Source organism: Colobus angolensis, unplaced genomic scaffold (assembly GCF_000951035.1).
Source record: "Colobus angolensis palliatus isolate OR3802 unplaced genomic scaffold, Cang.pa_1.0 Scaffold113, whole genome shotgun sequence".
NCBI lineage: Eukaryota > Metazoa > Chordata > Mammalia > Primates > Cercopithecidae > Colobus > Colobus angolensis.
In genome coordinates, this window is record NW_012112364.1 from 3,748,491 (window position 1) to 3,760,433 (window position 11,943).

General features: G+C 45.0%; 1 protein-coding gene across 2 annotated transcripts in view; it reads right to left on the minus strand.

The window, feature by feature from the left end:
• The window catches only part of SPATA13 (spermatogenesis associated 13), a 154,086-nt gene that overhangs the window by 50,481 nt on the left and 91,662 nt on the right, over positions 1–11,943 (minus strand). For both annotated transcript variants that reach the window (XM_011958736.1, XM_011958726.1), the window contains 2 exons: positions 11,014–11,379; positions 8,983–9,127 (listed from right to left, as the gene is read on the minus strand). In XM_011958736.1, the coding sequence (XP_011814126.1) occupies positions 8,983–9,109 (127 nt within the window). In that variant the 5' untranslated portion in view covers positions 9,110–9,127; positions 11,014–11,379. The remainder of the gene's footprint in view (positions 1–8,982; positions 9,128–11,013; positions 11,380–11,943) is intronic.

Consider the following 11,943-nt stretch of genomic DNA (forward strand, 5'->3'; position numbering starts at 1 on the left):
TTTGTACTTTTTAGTAGAGACAGGGTTTCACCGTGTTAGCCAGGATGGTCTCGATCTCCTGACCTCGTGATCCGCCCGTCTCGGCCTCCCAAAGCGCTGGGATTACAGGCTTGAGCCACTGCGCCCGGCCTTTATCAGGGACTTTTGCACAGCCTTAGAGTTTGATGTCTGTGGAGTCCTGGAACTAACCCCCCTCAGACAACCAGGGATGAGTGTATAATCAACAGCCAATATTCCTTGGCATGAGTATGAAGTGACATGTGGGGTGAGAAGGGAACGCGGCAAGGCTCAGGGCATCCCCACCTAAAAATCCAAGTGCTCCATCACCAATTCTCCAACCAGCTTTCCTGACAGCTCTGCTGCCACCACGCAACAGGCACCAAGCAAGTGAATCCTGAGTTCCTATTTTCTCTCTGATTCTTTATTGAAAGCAAATATTTGAAAATCGATTTGAGTAACATGCAGAAGCAGACACAGATAATTCAAAAAACAAGAGAACAAAAAGATTTTATGGGATGCTTAAAGTCATTTCAAAGGCATCACACACACCTCAACACCTGCTATGGCTTTTCTTGTTTTCCTTCCTTTTAACAAAAGATTTAGTGGAGTCTCTGGGTGATACATTGAAAAATCGTTAGACAATACCTAAAATTTGGGGCTCAGATAATCTATAAAAAACATCCAATCAAGTTTTTTTTTTTAATAACCTGAACATACGCATTTTAAATTTGCTTAGCTTATATTTGGATAGTAATTAAACAGTGTATTATTCCATATCGACTCCAAGTGCCCTATGACTTTACTAAGTAACTAAATGACTTGTCTAAGCTAAACTGCTGATTAGTGCAGTTACATCAGTAACTCAGAACTCTGGATGTAAACAGTTTCCTGCTCATCACTGCCCTTGTCGCCTGTGTAGTTAATGCTTCCCTAGTTAATTAGTAGTAGTTACTGCACACTGACTGTGTGCCAGGTCATTCTTCCACATCTGTGGGGCAGATGATATTAATTTCTCCCATTACTGATAAAGACATGAAGACTCTGAGATTAAGGGACTTGCCCAAGGATTGGGATTACACTCTCACTTTTTGACCCAAAGGTCTATTAATAAGAAAATTAACTTTCATAATAATTAGGACAGAATAAGTCCAGAATAGCTGTATGAGTAACCTCCTTCTTGTGATGCACTTAGGCTATGAATCAAGAATTCTTATTGCCTTATTCTATTGACAGTCCTAAGGAAAAACAGAAATATGGTGTGATCTGATCAAACAATCAGTGCAAAAATTTGTTATCCCAACAAATCAGAAGTAGGATTTTAACAATCACAAAAGAGTTAAAAACAAAAAACAAAAAACAAAAAAATTTGTTTTAAACAAAAAATAATTCCAAATAATTTGAATAAATTTCTTTACTACAAGATTTTTCAAAGAAATAACCTTCAGTAATTTCTCATAATTCAATTAATTTCATTTAAAAAAATCAAATCTGAAACAATATAAGCACTTACTATGATTAAATCCACCTAATTCCTAAATGTTGGGGATTCATATCAATTCTAAATCAAGGAATGCAACTTTCTGATGTGTATTCTTACCATCTCTTTGAAAAACATTTAGTAAGAATAAACGCTGACACTCATACCAACAAGCTTTCAGATACTGGTAATATACAGACAAAATAATTTTTTATATCGTAGCCTAACAAATTGTTTTTCATTAGTCCTGAGCCTTTATGGGATATTTGCAGCTATAAAATCAGAAAACCATCAACACGGCTTAAGCAAAATAGATAAAATACCTCAATTTTAAGACAACTCCCGCAATATCCCCCCACGGCATTCTGGCCCTGCCCTAGCACTGAACTGCTGAACTGAAACTTGGTTTTGTTTTGTTTTTTTAAGGTCACTAAGCTCCTCCCTGCCGCTGAATCCAGTGGGTAGTTTCCTCTCTATGCTTCTGTGCATTTGACAGTGCGAACCACTCCCGCCTGGAAGCCCTGGCTTCCCCTGACATCTGGGACACCGCGTACCTGCCTGGCTACCTGTTTTCTGTTTTCTTTGTGAATTTCTTTGCCTTCACCGGTCCCCAAATGTTGGTCCCCAGAGCATGGTTCAAGATCCTCTTCTCATTTTTATCCCCCCTCATCTCGCTCCTTCCTAGAGTTTCAGGAACCACTTTGCTGATGACTCCCGAATCTTCACCTCTAGCTTTGGGTCCCTCTCCTCAGAATCAGAGCTTCAAAATCAAGGATGTGGTGATGTCACCTTCATCGAGCTGCCCACATGTAGCTCTGACTTGACCTGCCTGGAATGGAGTAAGCTCCCCAACTGACCTACATGCTCTTCTCCTAGGCTCCCTGTCACCCAGGCATCAGAGGCAGCATGGACGGCTGCTCCCTGGCCCCAAACATGCAATTATCTCGACCTTGAAGCTCTTCGTATCTCCAGTGCCACTGTCATTTTCCGAGGCAACAGACTCCTGCTGTGCTTCTCAGACAGGCTGGCTGGCATGTAATTTGGGTCATGCTGTCCCCTTCACAGATCAAGATGTTATTTATTTATAACCTGCCTTTAAAGGACTCAATTTTTGGTTGTTTCCTCATGAAAACTGTGGACAGATGGTTATGATTCAGTTTTACAACCTGCCTGCTAGCAATCCATATTACTGTATCACTCTGATAAAGAATGAGTAATTCAGCGTAGCTCACTAGAGGGCCAGACTGGGTCAATTTGCTTCTCTTTCCTAGCTTGCAAAAAAGAACTATATTTGCCAAAAAAAAAAGTAAAAATTTAAAAAATCAAATTGAGCAATTACTTCAGTAAGTCAGAAACACTTTTTAAATGGCAAGTCAACTTGCCAAGTTTGCAGCCCCTCAAAACGGGCATTTTCTCTAGTTTTTATATCTAGCTGTTATTGTACCTAAGCTTGACATTCCTTCTTTATTATCTGGCATTATTACTAAATGCTCTAATATGGTATACTTACTGGTTAACTAAAGGGCTTTCAAGAAATGTAACAGACTAGGTATCATTTTTTGAAAGGGGTCTACCCATATCGACTGACTTCGGTGCATGGGTATGCATTCGTTCCGTGCTTGTCTCTGTGAAGATCCCACTAAAGTCTAACAGTGAAGGAAACTGGACAGTCTCCTCTCTGCGAGACAAGAAAAGCAAGCTAATCTGAACTCTGGACAAGATAAGTAGAAAGAGAAGCGGAATAGATAATAGAGAAGAAGGGAAATTCAAAGTAAGAATTCTCAAAAGCAATCAAATTTGACTTCTGATCAACATAAACAGACTGGTTAAAGGAGGAAGTATAGTTGGAACCCAACGTAAGTACAGAAAAATTAGGAGCTTCCGTAGGCTGTGATGGAGTAAGTTGTCTCAAACGAAAGAGAAAAGCTTAATTGAAAGCCAAGAAAAGGCAGCAAAGATAATTCCCCAGGACAATCTTCTAGCAGTGCAGGCATCCCTCCTAAAACCCAAGGAAGGAGAAGCCACAGACACCATCCCCAACAATGCAGTGGTGTTTATAGCTTTGTCACTCTTCCCTCTGATAAGGCTCCAATAAGTGCCAGAGATTCATTATCCCAACTCTATTATCCCAAATAACACACCCAGTAGCCTACAAACATGACTCAGGCCTGTCCCAAGTGACCTGCCTTCGCAGGCTGTGTGGCTGGTAAGAGGTAAGACAGGTGCTCCAAACAGGGCCAGAGAAAAGTGGCAAGAGAAAGGAAGAGCACAGCACAGCGCTGCCAAGTTCTCAGAAGGGAGGGCTCCATTCACCTAGAAAGACTCCACCTTCATTTCTTTAAAAAAAAAAAAAAAAAAAATTAAATTGCAATGTTCAATTTTCTGTATTTTGAGAAAAATTCAGTTGTGGGTACTACTTAATTTGGAGAGTTTTTGTATATTGTTTTAAACTCACATAATAATTGTACAATATTTATGGGGCACAGTGTGATATTTCAATACATGTATACAATGTGGAATGATCAAATCGGGGTAATCATCACATCAAGCACTTATCATTTACTGGTATTAAGAACATTTGAGGCCGGGCACGGTGGCTCATGCCTGTAGTCTCAGCACTTTGGGAGGCCGAGGCGGGCAGATCACGAGGTCAGGAGATGGAGACCATCCTGGCTAACACCGTGAAACCCCGTCTCTACAAAAAAATACAAAAAACTAGCCGGGCGAGGTGGTGGATGCCTGTAGTCCCAGCTACTCGGGAGGCTGAGGCAGGAGAATGGCGGGAACCCGGGAGGCGGAGCTTGCAGTGAGCCGAGATCGCGCCACTGCACTCCAGCCTGGGCAACAGAATGAGACTTCTCAAAAAAAAAGAACATTTGAATTCTCTCTTGGGGCTATTTTGAACTATACAATACATTCTCATTAACTATGGTCACAATAGGACTTATTCCTTCTGTCTAGTTCTATTTTTATATCCATTTACCAACATTTGGTTATCAAGATTTTGAGAATACCTGACCAGGGAGGAGAAATATACTTTCATTATTATTTAAAAGTTGATACTACAGAAAATATCAAATACACACAAAAGCAAACAATACCATGAACCTACAATTATCAATCTTTTGCCAATATTGTTTCAACCATTTCTCCTCAACTTTTCTGGAGTATTTTAAAACAAATCTCACATATCATATTTTATGCAGAAAGTATTTCACTATCTATCTATAACAAACAAGGACTTAAAAATAACTGCACTATCTTATTCCAACTAACAAAATTAAAAATAATTCCTTTGTGCTGCCAAATATTCAGTCCATCTGAAAATCTCCCCAATGTGTCTCAAATGATGCTTTTACAGCTGGTTTGCTGAGATCACTTTGTGGGCTTATGGAGCTGGATGCCATTCTAGCACTTTACTGGTATGTGAACCTAAAACTCTCAGTGCCTGGAAAGGAAGGAGTTCCAGGACTGAGATGGAAATGCTAGAGATGGTCTATCATGTGAGTCACACCACCCCTTGGGCTGCATCTCCCATGTGACAGCAGCCTTTATAATTAATGTACTGCTAATCGCTCTAGGCCAGAGATGCTGCTGAGAGATGGTTCCCCTGCAACGCAGACCTGGTCCTCCGTGGAGGTGGGACATCCGTCATGGGAAAGGTGGGCACAGTTACTACACCACACAGCAGGGCAGCCTGGACATCCGAATGGTTTAACCCGTGAAATCTCTGGTTGTGCTGTTAACTGATCTCGGGGTCCCTAGGAACAGAACAGATGAGTGATTCCACTAAGGTATCACAAGATTGTGTAGGAGGAATTCTCCAGGGCTGGCGAGCAGAGCCTGACCTGAGCCACCATGACAGAGAAGCCAAGGGAGGGCCCTCACTCAACTCCCAGACTCAGGCCTCTTGATGGAGCAGAGCCAGGGAGCCTCAGGGTAGCCATGCTAGTACGAGACTTCTCCCTAGCTTCTCAAACAGGACTCCTACCATCCACCTGGTGACTGTGTCCTCAGGACAGGGAAACTCCCGGCAGCAAATGTAAGCAACACTCTTCCCAAGCCTTTCTGAGTAGGAGAGATTGGCTTTGGCAAGGTAAGGATTTAGCTCGTGTGCACTCCCGGTTAGGAGCTAATGGCTTGGCTGAATGGCCTGGAGAAATGTGGAAAGAACAAGATGGGCTGAGGATGGGTTTGGGGAAGGGGTATAACTGGCTACATCAGAATACACGCAAAGCGTGAGATGATATCCATCCTACATGAATCCTTATTGCAAGACAGACTAATTAATCATCCTGTGGACACGATGTCCCAATGTGCAGCTAGATGCGTCTTCCTTCCTAGTCACCTGGATACTTGCTCAGTGGGTTCATAAAAAGGAAAAAAAAAATACAGTAAAAAAAAAGAAGCAAGAAAAAGGCCATGGTGGCAAAAATGAATGCCAAGCCTGGGCTAAACCACAGGAAGTCTGGGCCTTCCCCTCAACAAAGCTGATGATACGGTTCCCTGCAGCAACCAGACAGCCCCTTGTGGAAAGTTGATTGCAGTGGGGCCTTTTCATAATAGAGGGGGTGGTGATTTGTCCCTACTGGAAGGGCAACTTATGCTGGGCTTGGATTTGTTTCCTGCACTGTCAGACCTCTGTGGATCCTACAGAAGGCCCCGATCCTGTCGCAGCATCTCACACGCCACCCAGACCCAGAACGTCACACAGAAGGAAGCACATGACTCCATCGCACTCAATAATGACCAAATAAAAATGAAATTACAGAGGCAGCTTGGAGACACACCCAGAAGTTGCCATACTGCCCTGGATGGGGCGCAGGCTCTGAACCAGTGACTAATTTGGAGAGGCTCGCCCACAGCAGAAGATGCAGGGCCGGAAACCAAGGGTAAACATAGAAGCGGCTTCTTAGGATTACTTAACAATACACTTGCAAAATGTTCTCTTCCCACCTAGGAACTCTGCTCTGTTGAAACTGAGTTTAGTGCTCCCCAAGGGAGAAGTACTTCCTCTGGAGTTCATAGTCCTGGCCACAAGGAATTAGAACCAAGGCTGGCCATTTTTGCCTCTTCATACCACTGGGAAAATGAGCACCCACAGAAAATAGGGATGGCTTTTGTGGTCACTGCTACTATATTTCTCAAATGGACTAATGCAGTCGCCTTCAAATCAATCTCCATTTGTCTTCCTTTCCCCCCACAAACTGCCCTCCCTCTCTAAGCATAAATCAGAACATACTATTCTCCTGCGGTCAATGGCTTCACACCACACTGAGAACAAGATCAGCCTCCTCATGACCTGCAGAGCCCTGTCCAGCCTCAGCCCACCTCCCAGCCTGCAACATCTTCGTCTGCCTCTTGCCCCCTGAGCTCCTCTCACTGTTGCCTCCTTGCTGAACCTCAGACACATCGTGTTTCCTGCATGACTTTGGGCTTCTGATGCTCCTTCTGCTAGGACTTCTCCTCCCTCAGACCTCTGCCTCACTGCCTCCTATCCTACTCACCTGTCCCAGCATCACCTCCCCCGCCTGCTCATACTCCTCATATTACCCAGAGTCATCTTCTCCAGGGCCGTCTGTGGCGCCTTGGCGCATCCTACTTATTGACTTATGGGGAATCTGTTCAAATGCTGAAATGTAAACTTTGCATGCTGTTTTATTCTCCACAGCATCCCAACTTTTCTATTTCCTTCCTTTCCCCGCCTTGCCGTTCTGGTAGGGATAGTGTTGCTTCAATCTGCCTCTGGTTATCAACACCGAAGAGGCACTGCATGGGACTGGAGGACTGCTTATCCTCAGAGGTCCCAGACTTGGAGGTGTCTGCTGCCACTGATGAAGCTCTGGGTGTCTCCCTCCAGGGAAGAGAGAGCGGGTTCACGGAACAGGTGCGTCGTGTTAGAATGACACTCTTTGGAAATGAATGTCCTCTATCCTGTTTTATTTTTCTTTATGGTACTGTCTGCCCTGTGAAATACTTACCTGGCCTGCCTTCACGTATAGAAGGCAACGGTCCCTGGAGGCAGACACTCCAGCCTTCTCCCTGTTCCAGTGCCACCAGGCGGTGGACCTATCACCTAAGCTCGGACAGCTGAATCCTTCATCCTGGGACCTGAACCCCTGGGTGAGTGACAGACAGACGGTCACTAACTTCTAATAAGTTAACTCCTTATTATAACTCCAATAAGTATACACTTCTCCAAGATAGGATCTTTAATTAAACGTTTTGTATTTTCATAGGACTCACTGCATACCTCCCTAACTCCTGGGACGGAGCCACGGCCGGTCTCCCATCACACGCCTTCCTGTGGCTCCTCCACTCCCAGGAGCGACCCTAGTTGCCATCCCTTCCCTGGCCTGGTTCCCTAGCCAGCTCATCAATTCTGGGCACAGCCGGCACCCTTCCAATAAACTCCCTTTTTGCTTCAGATACATCACACACCGGGGCCTGTTGTGGGGAGGGGACGGGGAGGAGGGACGGCATTAGGAGGTACACCTAATGTAAATGACGAGTTAAAGGGTGCAGCACACCAACATGGCACATGTATACATATGTGACAAACCTGCACGTTGTGCACATGTACCCTAGAACTTAAAAGTATAATAATAATAATAAAAAAAAACATAGCCAGAGTTAGATGTTGTTGCTTGTCAACAAAAGAACCCCTAAAATTAAAACCTTTTTAAACTAACAACAAAAGCCAGTGTTACAGCAAGCAGGGAATAGGCTGTGTGTACACAGGTGCGCAGTGGGAGGAGAAGGGCTCTACATTCCTGCCACCCTAACAATGCTATTGTTATTTCTGCCTTTTCTTTTAAAATCTTCTGCCACATGGGTACACGCTGCCTATTGTTACAAACATGGTATATGTTTCTGAATCAATTGTATCCCCCAAAAAGATGGTGAAGACTTAACCCTCAGTGCCCATGAGTGTGACCTTATTTGGAAACAGTCTTGGTAGATAATTACATTAAGATGAGGTCATTAAGTTGGGCCCACAAGCAGTAAGCCTGGTGTCTTTACAAAAAGGGGAGATCTGAACACAGACAGACACATGGGAGAATGCCATGTGAACATGAAGGCAGAGATGAGGCAACGCTCCTACGAGCCAAGGAACGCTGAGGGTGCCAGACGCAAGGAGAGCAGCCTGGAGCAGACCCTCCCTCATAGCCCCCAGAAGAAATGGACCCTGCTGACACGTCGATCTCGGATTTCTAGCCTGGGTCTCGGTTCTTTAGGGATCTCCACACGCAGGAACGATGTACACGGATACCACACGAGGAGCAAACTTCTCAAACTTAACAGCCACCAGCCTAGCACACAGAGCATCTACCCCAGACAGCAAATGATGCACCATTCTCCTGAGATGAGCCGTCCTTGCTCCCAGACAAACACGGCCTGGCCCGAGGGAGGCGCGAAGGTGCAGAACCTGCTGCCTCAGGTTAGCTGGAAACAGTCAGATGGGCCCGTGGCAGCTCTGAAAGGAAAGGGACTCTGAGACTCACTGTTGGATGCTCGCATCTGCCGCCGGCGTCCCACACGGTCCAGCCCAATGGGGGTGCTCCGGGAGAACGTGAAGGGCCGGAACCGGGCCGACACAGCCTTGTAGGGTGGCACCTGGTGAGCAGGCATGGGCGGCCTGGAAGCCGGCTGCAAAAAGAAAGCAAAATCTGTGAGGAGGTGCCAGGAAGTGGCAGCTCCTGCAAGCACTTCACACGCATAGCTCTCTCACCTCGAAGCCACTCACAGACGTGAAATGGTTTCTCCAATCCTGCCACGAGTTGCAGGCTGCACCGAAGCCCAGTGGCAACTCGTGATGCTCCAGTTTTTAACAACCCTGATCGGCTTACTGTCCTGCACCCTGCAGCCTTGTGTTTCATCTCACTTTTCTGCAACATGCCAACAGGTCCCACTAAGGAAAAAGAAGCTTCTGAGAAGAGGAAGGCACGTTTAGGAAGCAGGGGAATTGTCACACAGACGCAGGGTCACTAAGGTAAGAAGATGCTTTCCCGGGGTGGCCCTCTGGAGGAAGCCAGGACAAGGCCACAACCCGGCCAGGGTGGCCAATTGTGATCCTCACATCCTTCTTCAGCCTCCTTCCTCCTTTACTCCTCCCTGCCGACACAGAGCCTGGCACAGATGAGCCTTCAATAAGGATTGTGGAGCTGAAGGCAAGCCTGGCTTCCCTAAACTCACACAGCAGTGGAGCTTCAGTTAAAAGAAGCAGTTTTCCAGGTAGTTGCCCAGGTCTCTCTTATAATGACCTTCTGGTTTTCTATAATAGCGATCCCTAAAACTATCAGTCAGAGGCCCAGTTGCTTCATGCGTTCCTTCGATTTCTTTTTTCCTCCTTTTGTTTATTACACGCATATTCTGCTTATGTAATTCCTTAGGTTTTCTTACCATTTTCTCACCCAATTCCCCAAATTAGGCTACAGTACAGAAAGTCACTTTTCACATTCCTTTCGGCTGCTCTGAAGGGAAACTCTTTCTAAGGCTGTAGTGCACCCGGGACTACCGTTCTGAGTTAAAACGCGCGACAATCTGCTTCAGTGCAGAATCATGTTCCAACAGGGGAGCACCTTCGGACAAAAGATTCTGAAAATTTTCATGGTATTCTGCAACTTAATTTTTTAACCTTAAGAAATCACTTCAATTTATTTAAGCAAGGGTTTTTGAGTGCTTGTTATAAACAAGGCATTGTGTGGGGCTTTACAGGAAAAATGTAAACATATACAATCCAGTATTAGTACTGTATAGGATTTCCCTTTTAAGATAATTTTATGCGTTACTTATGACATCAGCTACCCAGTTTTACAAATGAAAGTGGGCATATATATTACTCATGTGGTGTTCTGTGAATGTTTACCACGGCCAGGGTATTAGCCTTCCCAAATAAGTATACACTTCTCCAAGACAGAGTCTTCAATTAAATGTTTTGTATTTTCAAACTGCTCACTGGATACCCGGATAAATATTTGTTGAATACTAAACTATACTAAGAAACCAGTACTAAGTGTTTAACCCATTGTCAAACTATTACTAGTTGCAAAGTTGCAACTCAAAAATAAAAATAAAAAAAAATAAGAAAATGGTAGAAAACAAAATACTTATCTCCTAAAAAACTATTTCTTCTTTACATTTTATTTATTTCTTGTTTACATTTTATCTTTACATTTTAACAACGAACAATACTCTCTTTTTCAACAATTACTTCTTTCAGGAGTGTTAGTAAATACGTCCTGCTACCTTTCTCTGGTTAGAATCTCAGGTTATTCAGAAATCAACAGCAAATGAGTCTTAAGTATTATTTGAGATCCCGGGAAAGAAAGATTAGCAAAAGGCATCCAAACATCAGATGGTTAGCTTGAATTCACGCATGTTTTCACAGCGTCAGGAAGAAAAGGTGGTTAAGCACACAGTGCTGCCCTTGAGAACGCGAGAGAAAAAGCAGATCCAGTTTAGTGTGCAGAGAGAACAGAGGCAGGAAGCTGGAGGGCCTCTGCTGGCGTGGGGAGGTGCACACCAGATCTTACTTGTGTCAGAAGACTGTCCAGTTCCTCCGTCTGGTTGGTCCCATACAAGCTGACCCCACCTATCACGGAAATGGGGCGTCTTCTCCGGGCTCCTTTGGGGCAGCCCACTGGAGCATTCTGGTTTTCAGGGCTGGCAGAAGTCAAGCTTGCCTGGGGGTCCTCGTTCACGCGGTCTTCCTTCTGGGGGTCTGCAGCAACCGAGTCTTCAGGAATAGACAAACTGCGGCTGGCCAGCTGGCCGTAGTCAGAGAACGGCCGAGGCCTGGGCCGTCTCCCAGAGCCCCATCTCCTCCTGGGGGTTCTCTGTGCCTCTGTCCTTTCCTCATCCTGTGATGAACCTCGCCTCCATGGGCCATCATGGAAGACCTTTCAAATGCGAACAAGTCAGGTGAGCTCAATGTCCAGGAAGGTATTCAAAAAGAACAAGCCACACATTCCCCCTCACCGCCACGGCCCTGCCTCGGGTTTTCTTGATTTCCTTGTTTATTAGAACAGCTATTTGTGTACTAGAACACGAAGACACAACTAAACCTTAATCAAAATAACCAAATCTATTATTATAGGCTGATTCAATAGGCTGATACTTCAATAACCATAATTGAAATAGTGGTTTGGTGACCAATGATGAGCTATGATAAAAGGCATTAAGAAAATCAGCACTGGCCGGATGCGGTAGCTCATGTCTGTAATCCCAGCACTTTGGGAGGCTGAGGTGAGCGGATCACTTGAGGTTACAAGTTTGAGACCAGCTGGCCAACATGGTGAAACCCTCTCTCTACTAAAATACAAAAACATTAGCCAGGTGTGTGGTGGCAGCTGCCTGTAATCCCAGCTACTTGGGAGGCTGAGGCAGGAGAGTCGCTCGAACCTGGGAGGTGGAGTTGCAGTGAGCTGAGACTGCAACACCGCACTCCAGCCAGGTGACAGAAC